At 40.7% G+C, this 15,927-nt stretch overlaps 1 protein-coding gene across 1 annotated transcript; it reads right to left on the reverse strand.

The window, feature by feature from the left end:
* Nucleotides 1–377: 377 nt before the first annotated feature.
* Nucleotides 378–11,958, reverse strand: LOC133999759 (heparan sulfate glucosamine 3-O-sulfotransferase 6-like). The gene is made up of 2 exons (XM_062439057.1): nucleotides 11,435–11,958; nucleotides 378–996 (listed from the first exon to the last, which is right to left on the reverse strand). Exons 1-2 carry the CDS (start codon nucleotides 11,956–11,958, stop codon nucleotides 378–380), a joined length of 1,143 nt encoding a protein of 380 aa, XP_062295041.1.
* Nucleotides 11,959–15,927: the final 3,969 nt, after the last annotated feature.

A 15,927-nucleotide genomic window follows, 5' to 3' on the forward strand; every position in this document is an offset into this window, starting at 1 on the left:
TTATAAACAAAACATGGAGCAAGTCTAAAATTATATTAAGACGCAATGTATTTTGCTTTCCATTTGGTACTTAGTTTCCTTCTAACATTAACATACAAGCAAGAAAATGGTTTAATGGTTTCTTAACCGAGCCATTAACTATGTGTGTAACTTGCATATTAACAGCACCGTGTTCAGCTTCTACTCTGCTAAACAGCTCCTGTGCTGCATGTCATGTTGATCCCACTGAGGCGGACTGGTCCAAAGAGAGTCCCAGCTGGTGGACTTTGTATCCCTCTACCCCGTCCCTGAGAACGTAAGCCCTGCAGAGCATTAAACAGTCTCTACAGAAAGAAAGCAACTGGCTTTTATCTGGGCTATGACAGGATCCTGCTCTGTTAGTCCCAGCCGAAGTCTTGTCCGCTCATCTGGTAGAAACGCTGGTTAAAGGGCCTGTAGAAGTCTCTGAGCCTTTGTAGGACCTCAGAGGGGATCTGAGGATGGGGCCTGCCCTTCGACTTTCCAAGGCAGCGAGGCCTGCTACTCCCCTCAGGCTTCTTCAAGCAGGGAAAACCTTTGGTCTGATTGAAATAGAAGTGCTTGTCTGAAACAACCCTTTTCAGTCCCAGGAAGTCCTGAACCCGGCCCATCTCCCCAGCCGGATCTGACACCAACCGTTCACCACTGACAAAAAGAAAATGAGACAGGGGAAAGTGCTGGAGCCAGTTCTCCAGATGTTTGGCATAGAGGCCGATGCGCACAGCACTCCACGTGGTGTCAATCAGACCTGTGGAAGAGTTTTTCAAGGCCAGACTCTGGAAGGACGGAAGACCTGGGTTCTTGGACAGCGTCTGGGTGTAGTCAGACACCGCCCGCGTCACAGGATCCCTCACCACCACAATCAGCTTGGTTTGACAGTTCATAGTGCAGACACGACTGGGAGCTTCCTTCGTGACAAAGTAGCTGGGGGTCTTCTCCATGGTGATCTGACCATCCAGCGTTCGAGGCATCAGGTTCCTGAATGAAGAAAAGCAATTCTGATTAATCTCTCGAAGCCATAATCGTGAAAACTTTTTCAATCCACTATAATCCACCAGTGATCATTTTATGTGTGAAAGCTTTAGTTGGGCCTGCACATTTAAATTATACCCTGGGGCAACAAAACAACTGAGCAACTGAGCAATGTAAGTCCAACAATCACCCTGTTTTTTAACTCCGTTTTGGTCTCTACTAACTCCTGAGGGAAATACCTGGCTCGTTAGCAGCTTTAGCCACTATGTTCACCAACTAGTTGCTAATTTTTTCTCAGTTGGTTTACCAGAGCTGCCTACACTGCACTGAAAAGAACATCAAGAGATATCTTAAACACATTATACATACTATACATTAAAGCACACCAAAACGTGCATGATTAAAGCTTCACACACTGTTCTGTGTTTATGCACAAGGGCCCCTGACAGCCCATCAGAGTCTCATTGCCAGGCATGCACAACAGTACCATGCGCTCGCTTTGGGCCTGATGAGTCAAAACCACAAAGCCTCAAGAACCACTTAACAGCAATTTCCTACAGATCCCCCCCCTCCCCTTCTTCCTGCAGGAGCAAAGTGTCCCCCCTTCACCACTCTCACTTCCCCTACGGGTTCTTACAAGGACCCAAACAGACCAAAATCTGCAGGAAGTGCGACCATGATGGGAAGCTGCTGAGCTCAGCTTGTGTGTTAAACATATGGCTGCAATGAGGAGAGATGCTGTGTACCACACACTAGTGAAAAGATGTGTTGAATTATGCGTTATTACATTGGGAAGATAAATTATGGAAAGTAATGTAGTAATCTTAACTAATCTGTAAACTAAACCAGTGACTACTAATCAAGTCATTTAACTTATATTGCATATTTAAAGTCTTCTAGATGCATTTTCTTCACTACTTTACAAACTTAGTGGACCTGCTGCCCTCTAATTTTATGGCAAATAGCTGGCTTTGTGTGCATTGTGGGTAACATGGTATTCAACAGATCTTGCATTCATTCATTTGTCCATATTTGACATTGACAAACTGCGTGAGGCAGAGCTGTGGTGGATTTGAGTTTCAAGGAAAAAATGTTTTGCATGAGAATCGCATGATGAGCAATGTTTGAAACAGCAAATGAAGGTTCTGTACTTCATTTATCCAACACGTCTTCTAGTGTTACTGGAAACAGGGAGCTTTCATGTGGTTTGCTGTAAAATAAACAAGTAATAGAGCCTGTGTGCTTTATTCATTTCGGATTGGAAGTCTGTATAAAGTCCTAATTTCAATGACAAGAGGATATTCAAAGCTGCAGATAACTGATGGAAGTTCATGGGAAATTTATTTTAATTTTGCCAGTTATTCTAAGGAAAGTCTCTGCGGTCAAAACACTGATTTGCTTGTTCAAATAACGACTGGCAGCTTTTAAGAGAAAAAAACAACAACAGTGAAAGCAAGAAATTGATATTAATCAATTTTAGCTGATCAGAGAAGAATATTAAAACATGCTTTTTTCTGTGGGGAAAGATTGACGAACCTCACTTAAATTATAAATTAAAATGAATGTCTTGAGTATGCCAACATTATTTATTTCTGAGAGAGCTTAAGCAGTATTAACTGATTTTTTGGCTACTTGAGAGCGTTGGAAACAAGTTGGGAAAACAAAAGGTAAACTGTGTGTTATCGTGTTAAAAATTACAGGTAGAGACATTTTGTCATTGCATAAAAGTTCTTGTGGAGTGTGTGTGGAGAGAAAAAAAGCCCCTGTATACGTTTCAAGTTTCCCCCTTTTACTTAAAGTTTGCTTAAAGCCATTTCAATCCAGCCCATTAAATGATCCCCATAATAAAAGACCATTAATTGATTATTATCCAACTACAAGAGCTGCAAATGGCCTATCCCTGCCCGTCTGTCCCCTGTTTATCTGTGTCTAATCAATACGTCTGTCTCTATATGACAGATTGTTCTGTGTGTGTGTGTTTGTGTGTTTGTGTGTGTGTGTGTGTGTGTGTGTGTGTGTGTGTGTGTGTGTGTGTGTGTGTGTGTGTGTGTGTGTGTGTGTGTGTGTGTGTGTGTGTGTGTGTGTGTGTGTGTACGCTTGAGTTTGTGCACATATACACATGCATGCAGGAGAGCACAGAGGTGTCAGTATTTACTGATGAGAAATTGAGCACCACCCCCCCAACCTTCGTCTTGTCCATAGTCTTGGATTTGTCCTTCAGTCCTTCACACAAGTGTCACTTCAGTAATTGACCATAAGTTGTCTTTCTATCCTCATGAATAGTTAATGAATTGTGGCTTCCCCCCAACTCTCCTCAGGTCCCTATCACCCTCATCACAATCTGTCTCATTATCAGAGAATCAATAATAGCCATTTACTATCATAAATCTGTTCCTGTATGTGGTGTCAGGAAAAATTGTAAACAGATCAGGGATGATGAATTTCTTGTCAATTTCTCATGCATGGAAATCTATTGCTGTGTGATATGCAATTTACAAATACACCTTTTTCATTGCACTTTTTTCATTGGGAAAAATACCTTTCAGCCTAGTCTCTTCAATAAGTAACTCAGCCTTGAAGATGTTTTTTATTTAACCTGGTATTGGAAAGCCTTGCTGACTGGCCACATTAGTCTGGAAATCCCTGCTGTTAAAAGGATGTAGCGCTTTTCCTCCCTGAAGTGCTACAGCGCTGATTACATTACTGATATGTTCTGGCAGTCTGGATCAGAAGATTTAAATAGCCTACTAACCGTGGCAACAAGGATGTGGCCAAGAGACTTCCTGCCCCTGAGATTGTGGGGTCTCTTGCAGCAGCTATATCCCCCGTAGTGCCCTAACAAAAGACTCTCTGTACAGAAAGCAGGGCTAATTGTAGATGCGAAAATCATTTTAATAATCTTACTTATCATTTTGCTTTCTCAAATAAGATCAGATACAAAATTCAATGAGTTATAATATTCATCCACTTGACTGTCTAAGCTACTGTATTGCTGAAGGAAAGAAGCCTTCTGCTTTGTCAGACATCTCTTCAAGGAGGTGGTGAAAAAATCAAGGTCGTAAAAATGAGAAAGAGAGCAAACAACAAACTAAAGGAAAACATTTCCCAGCAGCACTGCTGCGCTAAAAGGGACAGAAGGAACCCCAGGGCCACAGGCGGCCAGTCGGGCTGATGAGTGTGGGAACTTGCTTTTATACCTCCATGTCTGGGTGAAACATATGCTGCTGTTGTGCCCAGACCAGAAAACAACAAAATGTGACTGTGACATGAAGGCTAGATGACACATAGTGCCGCCACAATTATGTATGTGATAGTGTGTAAAACATATTATATCTCTTTTGATTAATGATCAGAAAATAGAGCAGTTTAAAGGAATAGTTTGACATTTTGGAAATAATCTTATTTGCTTTCATGACGAGTTAGATTAAAAGATTGCTGCCACCTTCGGCTGTTAATTCATCTTAGCTTAAAGACTGGAGACAGCTAGCCTGGACTAAGGTTCACTAATTAAAGTTATATCTTGTTTGTTTAAATAGATACAAAAACCAAACTGTAAACATTTGCAATTTTATTGGTCGGCTATGTGCCACCTTGATGAATTTTGTTACAAATAGCAGCCAAATAGTTTAGCACAAAGAGTGGAAACAGAGGGAAACAACTAGCACAGCTCTCTCCAAAGATAGGGTGGATTTTGTTAAGCCTATCAGCACCAAAAAAGCTCACATACCTACCTGTGAAACCGCAACTTTCGGATTTAACAAACAACATATAACATAACGTTAATTAGTGAGTTTCTGAGTTGCTGGTATGTAGATTTATTTTAACCTTTGGAAACTGGTCATTGGCCATTTTACTCATGGTAATGTGTTTAATTTTTAATTGTTGTCTTGGCCAGGAGCAGTTGCCAGGCAACAAGGGGAGGCTGGCTAAGAAATAGCTATAGAAATAAACATGTTGATCCATGAAGTCAGTCATCTTTTTATCCAATACAGTAAGTGCAGTTCCTAAAAATGCCTCACAACTGCTGTAAGTATAACTTGAGTACACAACAGTGACAAAGCATGAAAGTTCATCACATGAAGACGCCACTGTAACTGTCCACATAATACTACCCAAGACCATGCACACACTGGAGGGCCGTTGCCGTCCTGCTGTCTCCATGTTCTTTGTCTAAACAGAAACTTGAGCAAGCGAGGGGGCCTCAAAGTGTCATAGACGCCAAAGTTGGAAAGAAATAGAAATGAATGTGTATAATACCAAACGTAGCCTGAGGAGGGACTTACGACTGAGCAACAATGCAATAAACAACATGTCACGACAGCCAGTGACACAGTGTCTATTAAAGTCATATTCAACTCACACACTACTGAAAAAAAACTTGATGCAGTGTGTGGCCCATAAGTGCCTGGAGGTGAATTTCCGGGGCTTTTACCGACACACATCACCTCTCCATAGGCAGGAACAGGAAGTGGAGAGTTAGGTCCCTCTGGGAAACCACATGACTGGTAGAAAGACTGCTGCCACCCACAGATTTTAAATATAATGTTATCAGATAATTTTTTCCCCATGAATAATGATGCAGTAATGTAGTGAGAGTAGGGCTTTCTCGACAGGAGGTTAGCTGAAGTGCCATGCTTCCACAGAGATTACAGTATTTTACATTTTCATCTTTGGTGGGTTACAGCAGGATGCCACCGCAATGAGTATGAATATGTGTGTGTTGGTGTGGGTGTGTGGGTGGGTGGGTAGGGGGTAAAATCATACACATGTGTGTATGAGAGTTTTGCATGTGGGAGGCTTTTCTATAAAGGAGTGCAATACATTTAGTTGGCTGATGGCTAATTAGTGAGTAGCATTGCCAGTCTCAGTTAGAAATCGGATGTGAGGTCAGTGATTTGCTGGGGAGTTCAGTTATGGTCTCAGCATTTGGCACATGAAAGAAGCAGAGGCACGTTCAAAGGTGCTGATTTGGATTGGGTATTTTATACAAAAGTCTCTTTTCTATTCACCTCTTTGGTCCAGACTGAAATATCTCAACACTGAATGGATTGCCATGAATTTTGACACGGATATACACGATGAATTCTAATGATTTTGGTGACCCCCTGAGTTTTCCTCTAGTACTACCAGCAGGTTGACATTTTTGTTTCAGAGTTGAATTTTCTCACAGCTTTTGGATTGCCATAATGATTTGTTTTCAACAGACTTTCATGCAACCCTTGTGGTGAATATTTATATCTTTAGTGATCCACATAACTTAACCTAGAAATAATACTGAAATATAATATGTAAATATCTAATCAGAGAATAATTCAGCAAGACTATGACTTTGAAATTGAAGCTAACTTTCAGTATTGACACTAACTTCCAGTACTTATGATACTCGGTTGTACTCCAAATGTATTAAAATGTATTTCCCAATCCTATTATTGACATGATCTCATTGCTAAACAGAACATTATGATGTACATGATGATATCATTTATAACATTTATGAGAATCAGACTCAGACATGTTCCTTTCCATTTATAGATCTGGTTAGATTCAAACCATTTAATTTTTGATTAAGTGTGATAAAGAAATTGTTTCTCAGAGGCAATATGATTGAGTTTCCATTGGATACACCCGTCGGTTTTCAACCTCATGTTATTCTTTTCTGGAAATGACAGTGCATCTGAGCATGACTACCAAGCATCTGAAACATTTCATTTTGGACAAATGAAACAAAACCATTATTTCTTCACACAGCATTTTCCTCACTCGCTAAGAACAGAACAGAGCAAAAAAAACATGACTGAAACCTCCTCGAGATTTTACAGGCGTCCCCAAAATGGACCACAGTGCACCTCAAATTATTATAATTCCCACCATATGGGGTGTGAGTGTGGGCCTTTTCAAACCTTATAACACCAGCAAGACCCAACTCTAGCCAAAACCCACCACCATTAAAACACACTGCAACTCAACACTACAGAGACCACTTCCTGGTCTGTTACACCAATCAGTTGCGCTCAGCCTCTATCGCTAATGGCCTCAGGGCTGGACACAGAACGAGGTGTCAGGAAAATCACCCTTCGCTCTGGAAAGCATTGCACTAAATGTGCACTAAAACGAGTCCACTTTCACCATTTCAACTGTCAAAAATCTAGACCGACACAGTAAGTGTGCCAATCTGGCCTCCTGGAAACTGAAATAAAACAGGCATGAGTTTAATTTATGTACAGCACAGTACATAACAACTCTGACCCACCAGATTAAACATATAAATAATGGAGGTAAAAGTAATGATTTAGTTCCACCATACAGCATTAAACACTATGAAATTGAAAAGTAAAGAATATTCATTTTCAGTTATTAAGTATACAGTCAGGACTAATTTATATTCACCAACACAGCAGCATCATTAAAATAATGAGTAGCACTTTCCGCTCAAGATTAAATATTGTGCAGTCAATACTCTGTCACGCCTCATCAATGTCTTGAAATATGTCTTTAATTGTCTTTTAATTGAATATATAGGATTTATAGCCTGTATGGTATTGTATAGCCTAATTTACACATAGTAATATAAGAAATTGTCTTTAAAATAAGAATTAATATTTATTTATATAGTTAATCAGAAAAATGTGAAGGGTCAAGGAACATTTTTATGTTTGTGGTTTAAGTCAAAAATTATGATTTTCTTTTTCTGTAACATCCATCTAGTTGAAAAAGTTACATCTAGTTTGAGCTATTTGTAAGATCTGGATTAATAGAAAAAGAAAATACAGAAGACGGACTGAAGAGTCAAGCTAAAAAGATTTTGTGGATTTATTAGCCGTCAATTTTCTGATCTAACAAGATTGGTCCAAATAACTTGATGTTAAAAGAAGAATATTTAAAGTGACATACATTATCCTCTAGAACAGCAGACATGACCCTTATTTTCACCTGTTGTCATCACCTTTTTATCATTGTCTACAAATATGTCTTTTTAAAACCAGTGTAATTTTCAGCAGGGCTGACATTTCTTGTTGCCCTTGTGCTGCTGCCCTTAAAGGATTTACTAAACATATTATATTTTAATAGCAATCCGATCAGGCATGGCCTTTGGTGTCAAGACTGTAGGTCAGCCAATTGACAAGCTTTCAAAATATTGATGAGGTTTGTGGATTGGCGTTTTTCCTCAAATCGAAATGCAGAAACGATCTTAAATCAAATTTTATGGAGATTCAGTTTCTATAATTTATTATTTTGGAGCTTAGATCCAAAGCTGTGTAACGGATGGTTGCAAGTGTAGCGTTCATCTCTTTTTCTTTCTTTTTTTTAAACTGCTTGTTCTGCACAGCAACTAAAACAAATGTGCTCATTTTAACGTCATCAAGGAACTGAAGATACACCAAAAAATGGACAGAATTCATGAGTTACTCATTCCAGTCCACGTCATGGTGATAAACCCATGACAATCAGAACCATTGTGCCATGGAAAGCTGAGGTTTTTCAGTTTTCTGCGGCGGCTCTTAAGTCCCATATGAAACCCATCACTCCATGAAGTCCCCTTAAAGCCATAAAACAACACAGAAAATCATTAAATCTTTGCTTCATTTTCAATGCATTATTTGTGGCTTTTTCCATTCCCGTAATGGGCTCATGCACACATGCAAACAAGAAGACGGGACGAGAGACAGACGGGGTGGAGGAAAGGCAGAGAACACTGACTGGATCGCTCAGATAAAAGCAATGGAAAAAGCACACGACTGAGGTCTAAGTTTGTCTTAAAGACGACACTGCTGTTGGAGCAACACAACAGGAGGGCACTGCTGTGTCTGTGAAGTTCCTCCAGTATGTAGATCGCCTCGGTTTCCATCCAATATCTGACAGGAAAGACTGTGCAATATATGACAGTGCCCGACTCTCATCCATCTGCTAGAATCGCATCCAGTCCGTGCTTATTTCTCAGTCCAAGACACATGGAACCGGACGAACTATCACAATGCACACATTGTTGTCAGATATGCTAATCCAAGACCATGTGTCTTTGGCAAAGGCAATGTTTTTATATCAGATTCTGACTCGTCTGCAATGACGAACAATGTTCTAATTTGGAGGCTTTTGAATACATTTTTATATTGATGGTGGCAGGCAAATATCATACGTGTCTGCTGAAAGAGACAGTCAATAAAGAGAAGCAATGTAGATTAATTTGTGCTATACTAAGATTAAATTAATGATTCAGTGAAATATCTATATCCATATTTATGTTAGAAATATCCTGTTGACCTGAAAGTAGCAGATGAAGTGGGGAACAAGAAAAAATGTCAAAGGTCAGGGATGTCGTTCAGAGCCTGTCATGCACAGCAGCCCTACTGAATCAGTGAGGGAGTGAGTGAGTGAGTGGGTGGGTGAGTGAGTGAGTGGGTGGGTGAGTGTGCGTGTGTGTACAAGAACGTTTGCTTCCAGATGTGAGTTGACCCTCTGTGTTAACTGACAATCAGGTGAAATGGACTTGGTTGCTCCACATGGATGAGTTCTTTCTGTCACTGACACACATACACACACACAGACACACAGACACACACAGACACACACACACAGACACACACACACACACACACACACACTCTCAAGCCGCTGCTCTACACCACTTCCAAGTGGCTTCTCTGTGGGTCGCTGCAGATGACAGAAAACAGATTTTCCCATTTTCTGAGATTCGGTGACAACAGGAGAATCATCTTTCAGTGATTTCATCCAGGATCACGTTGCTGCTGTCTCTTTTGTTGTATTAATCCTTCCAACTCTTGTCCACCTCCAGTTTCAGCTAAGTTCATGTCTATGTAAAATCTCATGTTAGTGTCACTGCAGCATTACAGCAGTAACAAAACTACAACATTAAAGCATAACAGCTTTACAGCACTAGTGAGGCTAATTAAAACACACAGAAACACACATAAAACATGCCCTGGAAACCAGGTCTGCCACAGGTATTTCCACATAAAGACAACCTATAGTAAAGAAATAGTAAAGAAGGAAAGGCAGAAGTGACAGGAGAGGAAAAGGAAAGGGTAAGAGAAAGTTGTGAGAAAGGGTGTGGAAAGGTGGATGTATGAATTGAAAATGTGTTATAAAGAGACAAGAGAAGTGTTAAAGAGAGGCATAAAGGAGCAAAGTGCTAACGTGTATGTATGTAAGAGTGTGTGTGTGTGTGTGTGTGTGTGTGTGTTTGTGTGTGCTGAGAGAAAAAAGAGACAGGATGTATAGCAGCATGCTAAAATTATCAGCGGTGAAAGTGTTTCCATGTGTTAGTTAAAACCCAACTAAGGGGGGTTAAGAAAGAAACTGAAGATTAAATTACACCTTAGTTTCAGGCCTTTGCACCATCTTGCTATCACCATCTTGCTGACATCATCTTGCTGGTTTCTCACTTCTTTTCATCCTATAATGTCTTGTTCGCTCCTTATGGTACCTAAATGATATTTTCACGCTGCCCTGCTGAGACGCTTGAGCTCAGTTGGGACTTTCTCCGGGAGCTTGTAGAACATCTGGAGATGATCAGGACCAGCTTCATCCAGACCCGAATCCTACTTTAGGGCCTTAACTACACTTAAATGATAGCTCTGGTCAGCCTGGTCACCCCAAATCAGCTGCTGTAACTACGACAGAAGCCCAAGAACATTTTATAGAACTGCAAAACAGCATATGACATGGAGAAGAGGCCATCTGACACACACCATGCCAGCATGAGATAATTGTGTCAATCAGGTTTATTTTATTTGGAAAACATACTGTTTTATCACTGTAATGTTTGCCTGAATAGCTTTTTTGGCATGACCATTCAGAGCAGGGTGTAAATGTTAATACAGGATGTCACATTGAAGTGTATAAATGGTGTTTAGATGACTGTCGATGATGAACTGCTCCTCAGAGACCCCACTAGCCTTTTGATCTATACATTTGCAGTACAAAGGAGAGAATATTGGCTTATGGTTATTTAAATACATCAGCCAGCCAGAGCAGAGCCGCTTCAGCACTTCTGCACAGGTGACTGGATGTCATCAGGGACATCACTGCTGCTCATCTGACCCTTCAGCCTGCCTCCATACATCATTATTTTGAAGAATTCATATTACTACTGTGACTCATAACATGTCTGTGGCATTCAATAGTGAATTTATGGTGAGCCTCAAAAAATGATAACTCATATTTATGATGCATAGTGCACTGTTGGTTTTGTGTCGATTTATAAAAGGTTATTAGAGGCTGCAACTTTACGAAAGATGCTTTATTTTCCTTACAAGCCTGCGCTACAAGGCAACCACAAACGCGGGTAGGGTTGTGCGTGTATGTGTGTGTGCACGTGTGTGTGTGTGTGTGTGTGTGTGTGTGTGTGTGTGTGTGTGTGTGTGTGTGTGTGTGTGTGTGTGTGTGTGTGTGTGTGTGTGTGTGTGTGTGTGTGTGCGTTCCCTACCTGTACCAGTCCAGTCCTCTGTCATAAAACCTGTCGAAGAAGTGAGGCTCGGCGCCGACAGCTCTCACGTCCGGATGGATGCGGAGAAACTCCAGCAGGGCGCGGGTTCCTCCTTTCTTCACACCAATTATAATCGCCTGCGGGAACCTTTTGGACCCGAATGTGTTGGATACAGGGATGCCGTTGCTCTGAGCGCTCTCCTTTGTGCTGTCAGACTCGTGGGGCGCCAGCTGTCCCGGTGCGTCCACCTGCTCTGAGTCCGAGGAGGCTGTGCGGTTCCGGTGAGACAGCACGTCTGGGACAAGGCGTGGTGATGGTCGCAGGTCGCCGAGAATGCGGTGATGATTGTCCAAAATGTCATAGTCTAAGTTTTGTTGGTGATATAAAGTTCTCGGAGCCGAATCACAAAATCCAGTGAGGCAGTAGAAGAAGTAGGTGAAGATCAGGACCATGGTCAAAAACACCGAGACTTTGGACAGCACTTTTCCAAAGTTGAACCTGACTCTGCATCCACTACATCCCATGAGTTGATCTCCTGCTCGGTGCCCAAGGGCCGACACATTGACAGCATGCTTCTCCTTCCTACATTGATCGCAGTCGCTACTGTTGAATTTATCTCTTGGAACCTGTTGCGTAAAAGTGAGGCATCACATGGAGATCTACTCGCAGGTGAGGACTGGCTCAGTGGATTTGTCAAAAATGATCTTCATAATCTTTGTCTGCATATTTCTTCAGGAAAGATTTGTCCAAAATGTCATGAAATCCTTTTAGGAAGAGAAGGTTTTGTTATTAACAAATTTAAAATGATTTGCAGTCTGATGAGACTTCACAGCCTGCTGTATCTGAGCGATCTGAGCTCCACTCAATGTTTCTCCGCTTCTTCTCCTACGCCCTTTTTTTCCCCTCTGAGTCTCCACCCTTCTCTCTTCAATACGATAAACATGCCTCATGTGGAGATCAACTTCATATATAGGCAGAGTAGCCAATTTATTTACTTATGGCAAAAATATAAGAAAATAAAAATACAATTCTTATAGAATAACATAGTAGCTTCAGGCATGGTGTCCACTACAGTGGACAGATGTTTAGAAGTAATTTTGAACAAGTTAAGTTGTAGTACCATGTCCCAATCACATATGTGGTAAAACCCCATAGTGTTGTCTACAATTCCATCTGAATATCATTTTTGGTTCTTTCTGTCATTTTGGAATATTGCATCATTAATTAAAAATTGCGGAGGGTAGAGGAGATACACCAATTAACTCAGTAATATCTGTTAAATCCTTTTACTCTCAGAGATAAAATGTGTTTTTTTTTTTTTTAAATTCAACTAAAAAGGATGCTAGTAACATGTTTATCAAGTTTTTTACAATATATTTCTTGTACATTTTTTCCTGGGACTGAAAATACATCTGTCCACTCCAGTGGACGTCTTGCACCAAAGGGCCTATATATAGATTTTTCCTTATTTTCCATGTGTCCACTACAACTCCCTCAAAATACAGTATAATAAAGAAAAAAATATTGGCATGATTTTTCACTTGTTTAAGAGTAAAAACAAACAATAAAAAAAAATATTACTCAGTGAATTAATAATTCATGCATGAAAGGGTAACATGCATGAAACCCAAATGAGAAAACATAATTTTTCTTTGAGGTCTGTGTTTTGTGGTCTTTATTGCATTAAAGGGATTATTTGTATTATTTGTAATATTTGTATTAATGTATGACACAAGTGACTCAATTTGTCATTTTTGAGGAGAGAGTTGCATTACAAAAACAGTTCTGGAGCACTTTAACCTGAACTGAGCACATCAGTGTTTTACATATGTAAGCTGACCCCTCAGAGGAAAATCCTCCATGCCCCTTTGAACCCATATGATAGATGGTTCAGTCAGCACTATGAATAAGAGAAGCCCTCAGGATGTCTATCCAAAACCTCTTGTACTCTCCCTGTGACTCAACACTGAACCGGCACTAGTGACAAGTCCCCCGACACAAACCTCCACAAACAATAGGCCTGAAGTGAGGAGGGGGGCTGCGATTGCTCTACCTCCATCCCATAAATACAGTATCTGAGGATGACTGTGTCACCTTTGAGGCTGTACAGGAAGGATCAGCAGCGGGATGTTCCCTCCGTATAGAGTTTCTTCTGGCAAAGAGATGGAGTTCAGACTTTGAACCTGACTAACACACCAAGGGCGGCTGCCTGAATGGATGAGAGGATAGAAAGAGAGGGAGGAGAGGGGAAGGGGAACTGAGGTAGATAATCTGTCTGAGAAAAGATTTGCACACACACACACACACACATACACACACACACACACACACACACACACACACACACACACACACACACACACACACACACACACACACACACACACACACACACACACACACACACACACACACACACACACACACACACACACACACACACACACAGCCTTCCAGCACAGTAATGAATTTGGCAAACTCACCACATTGGCTAATTGAGGATTTTAGTTTTCTCCTTATTTGACTCTGTTCCTCAATATCCTCAGAGAAAACACACAGAGAGAGCTTGGTTTAAAAAAAAAAGCTTAAGTGAACCTATAAACTTTTCAAAGTTAAGCTTTATAAAGCCTGTGATTGCAATTTCCTCCCTCTTCGATGTAAAGGCAGTTTGAAAAAAGGTGCTCAAACAAATGCCTCTGCGGATAATTTCATGACTCTGGCAAATATAGAATAATTATATGTTTTGAAGCACAAACAGCCATTGTAAACCCATCCAAAGAGGGGCCAGCCTGGCACTGAGGAATTCACAGCTTTGGAAATGACTGTCTGCTGGCTAGCAGGCAGATCCAGTCAGAATGAGGTCAGGACCCAGCTTTTGCTTTCATCAGACATTTTATTTGCTTTTCCCTGATGCTAATTGCTCCATTTAGAGTTATCCTGACAGGTTTGGACTCAGAAATATAAACAGTGAGATTAAAGAAACAAACAGGCCGCAGCAGTGTTGAGGAAACAAGTTGTGAACTATGTCTGTATGTATAGGATTGAGGTTGTCTTTCTGTTCATATGTTGCACGCATGTCCATGTGTAGGCATTTATGCTTGCATGTGTGCCGTCTAGGCCATATCAACTGTCACGCCTGCAGGTGTGTGTTGTTGCATCCCTATGTGTGTGCCACTGATAGAGCTTTCCATACCCAGAGGCCTGCTGATGGCATGTACATGTGTCAGCCATTACAGCAAATTACAAATCCTCCTCAGTAAAAGCAGAATGATCCACTCTCATTTTGTAGTTTCCATTATGAGGAAGAAGATGTCGGCCATTTGCAATAGCCGAAAGATACCTAGCCAGCAGAATCCTTGCAGCCATCGTGACAGATCTTTGAAACCATCCAGGAGATATCCATTTAGCAGTGCAGAGGCATTGAGCCTTGATGCTGTTATTGTGTTTGGACTTAAAGGAGAGGTTCACAGTTTTTCAGATCTGTCTTAAAACAACAGTCAGGTGCACATATGAATACTGAAATAGGTTTTTCTTGCCACAATCATTCCCCCCATTCATACTGGCCGTTAGAAGATCTTTTCGTATTGAACTTGCAATGAAAGTGATGGGGACCAAAATCCACAGTCCTCCTTCTGTGCAGAAATCTATTCAAAAGTTTATCGCAAGCAAATATGAAGCTTCAGTTTTTCACTGTGGGAAAGAGGGAATTATATGCTGAAAAGACTGCAAAAATGTCAGATATCCACTTGATATGACTCACACTGCTGAACCTAAGCTTCAGATAAACTTTTAAATGCATTTTTGCATGAATGACTGTTTGAACATATTGTGGATTTTTCCTTCCATCTCTTACACTGAAAGTACATTTGAAGGGGATCTTTTAATGGCCAGTATGAACAGGAGGAATGATTACAATGAGGAAAACTTCTTTCATTGTTCATGAGCACTTAACTGTTTAGGACAGTTTTAGGACAGACTTGAAGGACATGTACAGTATGTTAGGATTACTAATATATTCTTGTCAGTGTCTCTGATCACTGGCATTGACAAAAGAGCTGGAATTGGTCTCTGGTCGCTGCACTGCCACTGCCCACTACCTAGTCTATAAGTGTATAAGATGGGTCAAATGCAGAGGTCAAATTTTCTGAGTGCTGAGAAATTACAATAAGGAAACCATAATCTTAATCTCTTGAAGAATTGTGAACCAATCATTTTTAAATGACAATTCTTTTTTTTAATGACCACCAGATTGAAGATCAGAGCATTTTCCATATGGGTTTGGATTCCTATTCAAGCTTTTGGTTTTATTACCTTTAAACAAATTCTAGTTTTCTATGCAGTGATGTGGTTATCAGATCAAAGTGGGTTATCCCAAAACAATTCCGTTTAACGCTCATATTGTAATGTCTGAAGTGCAGCTCCTTTGAGGAAAAAAGATCTCTCACACACACACACACACACACACACACACACACACACACACACACACACAC

This window comes from Scomber scombrus, chromosome 18 (genome assembly GCF_963691925.1).
Source record: "Scomber scombrus chromosome 18, fScoSco1.1, whole genome shotgun sequence".
Lineage (NCBI taxonomy): Eukaryota > Metazoa > Chordata > Actinopteri > Scombriformes > Scombridae > Scomber > Scomber scombrus.

Coding starts and splice junctions, on each gene's coding strand:
- LOC133999759 (XM_062439057.1), bottom strand. CDS start 11,958: ATGGGATGTAGTGGATGCAGAGTCAGGTTCAACTTTGGAAAAGTGCTG. Junction 997..11,434: donor AGAGGACTGGACTGGTACAG/GTAGGGAACGCA, acceptor TTCTTCATTCAG/GAACCTGATGCCTCGAACGC.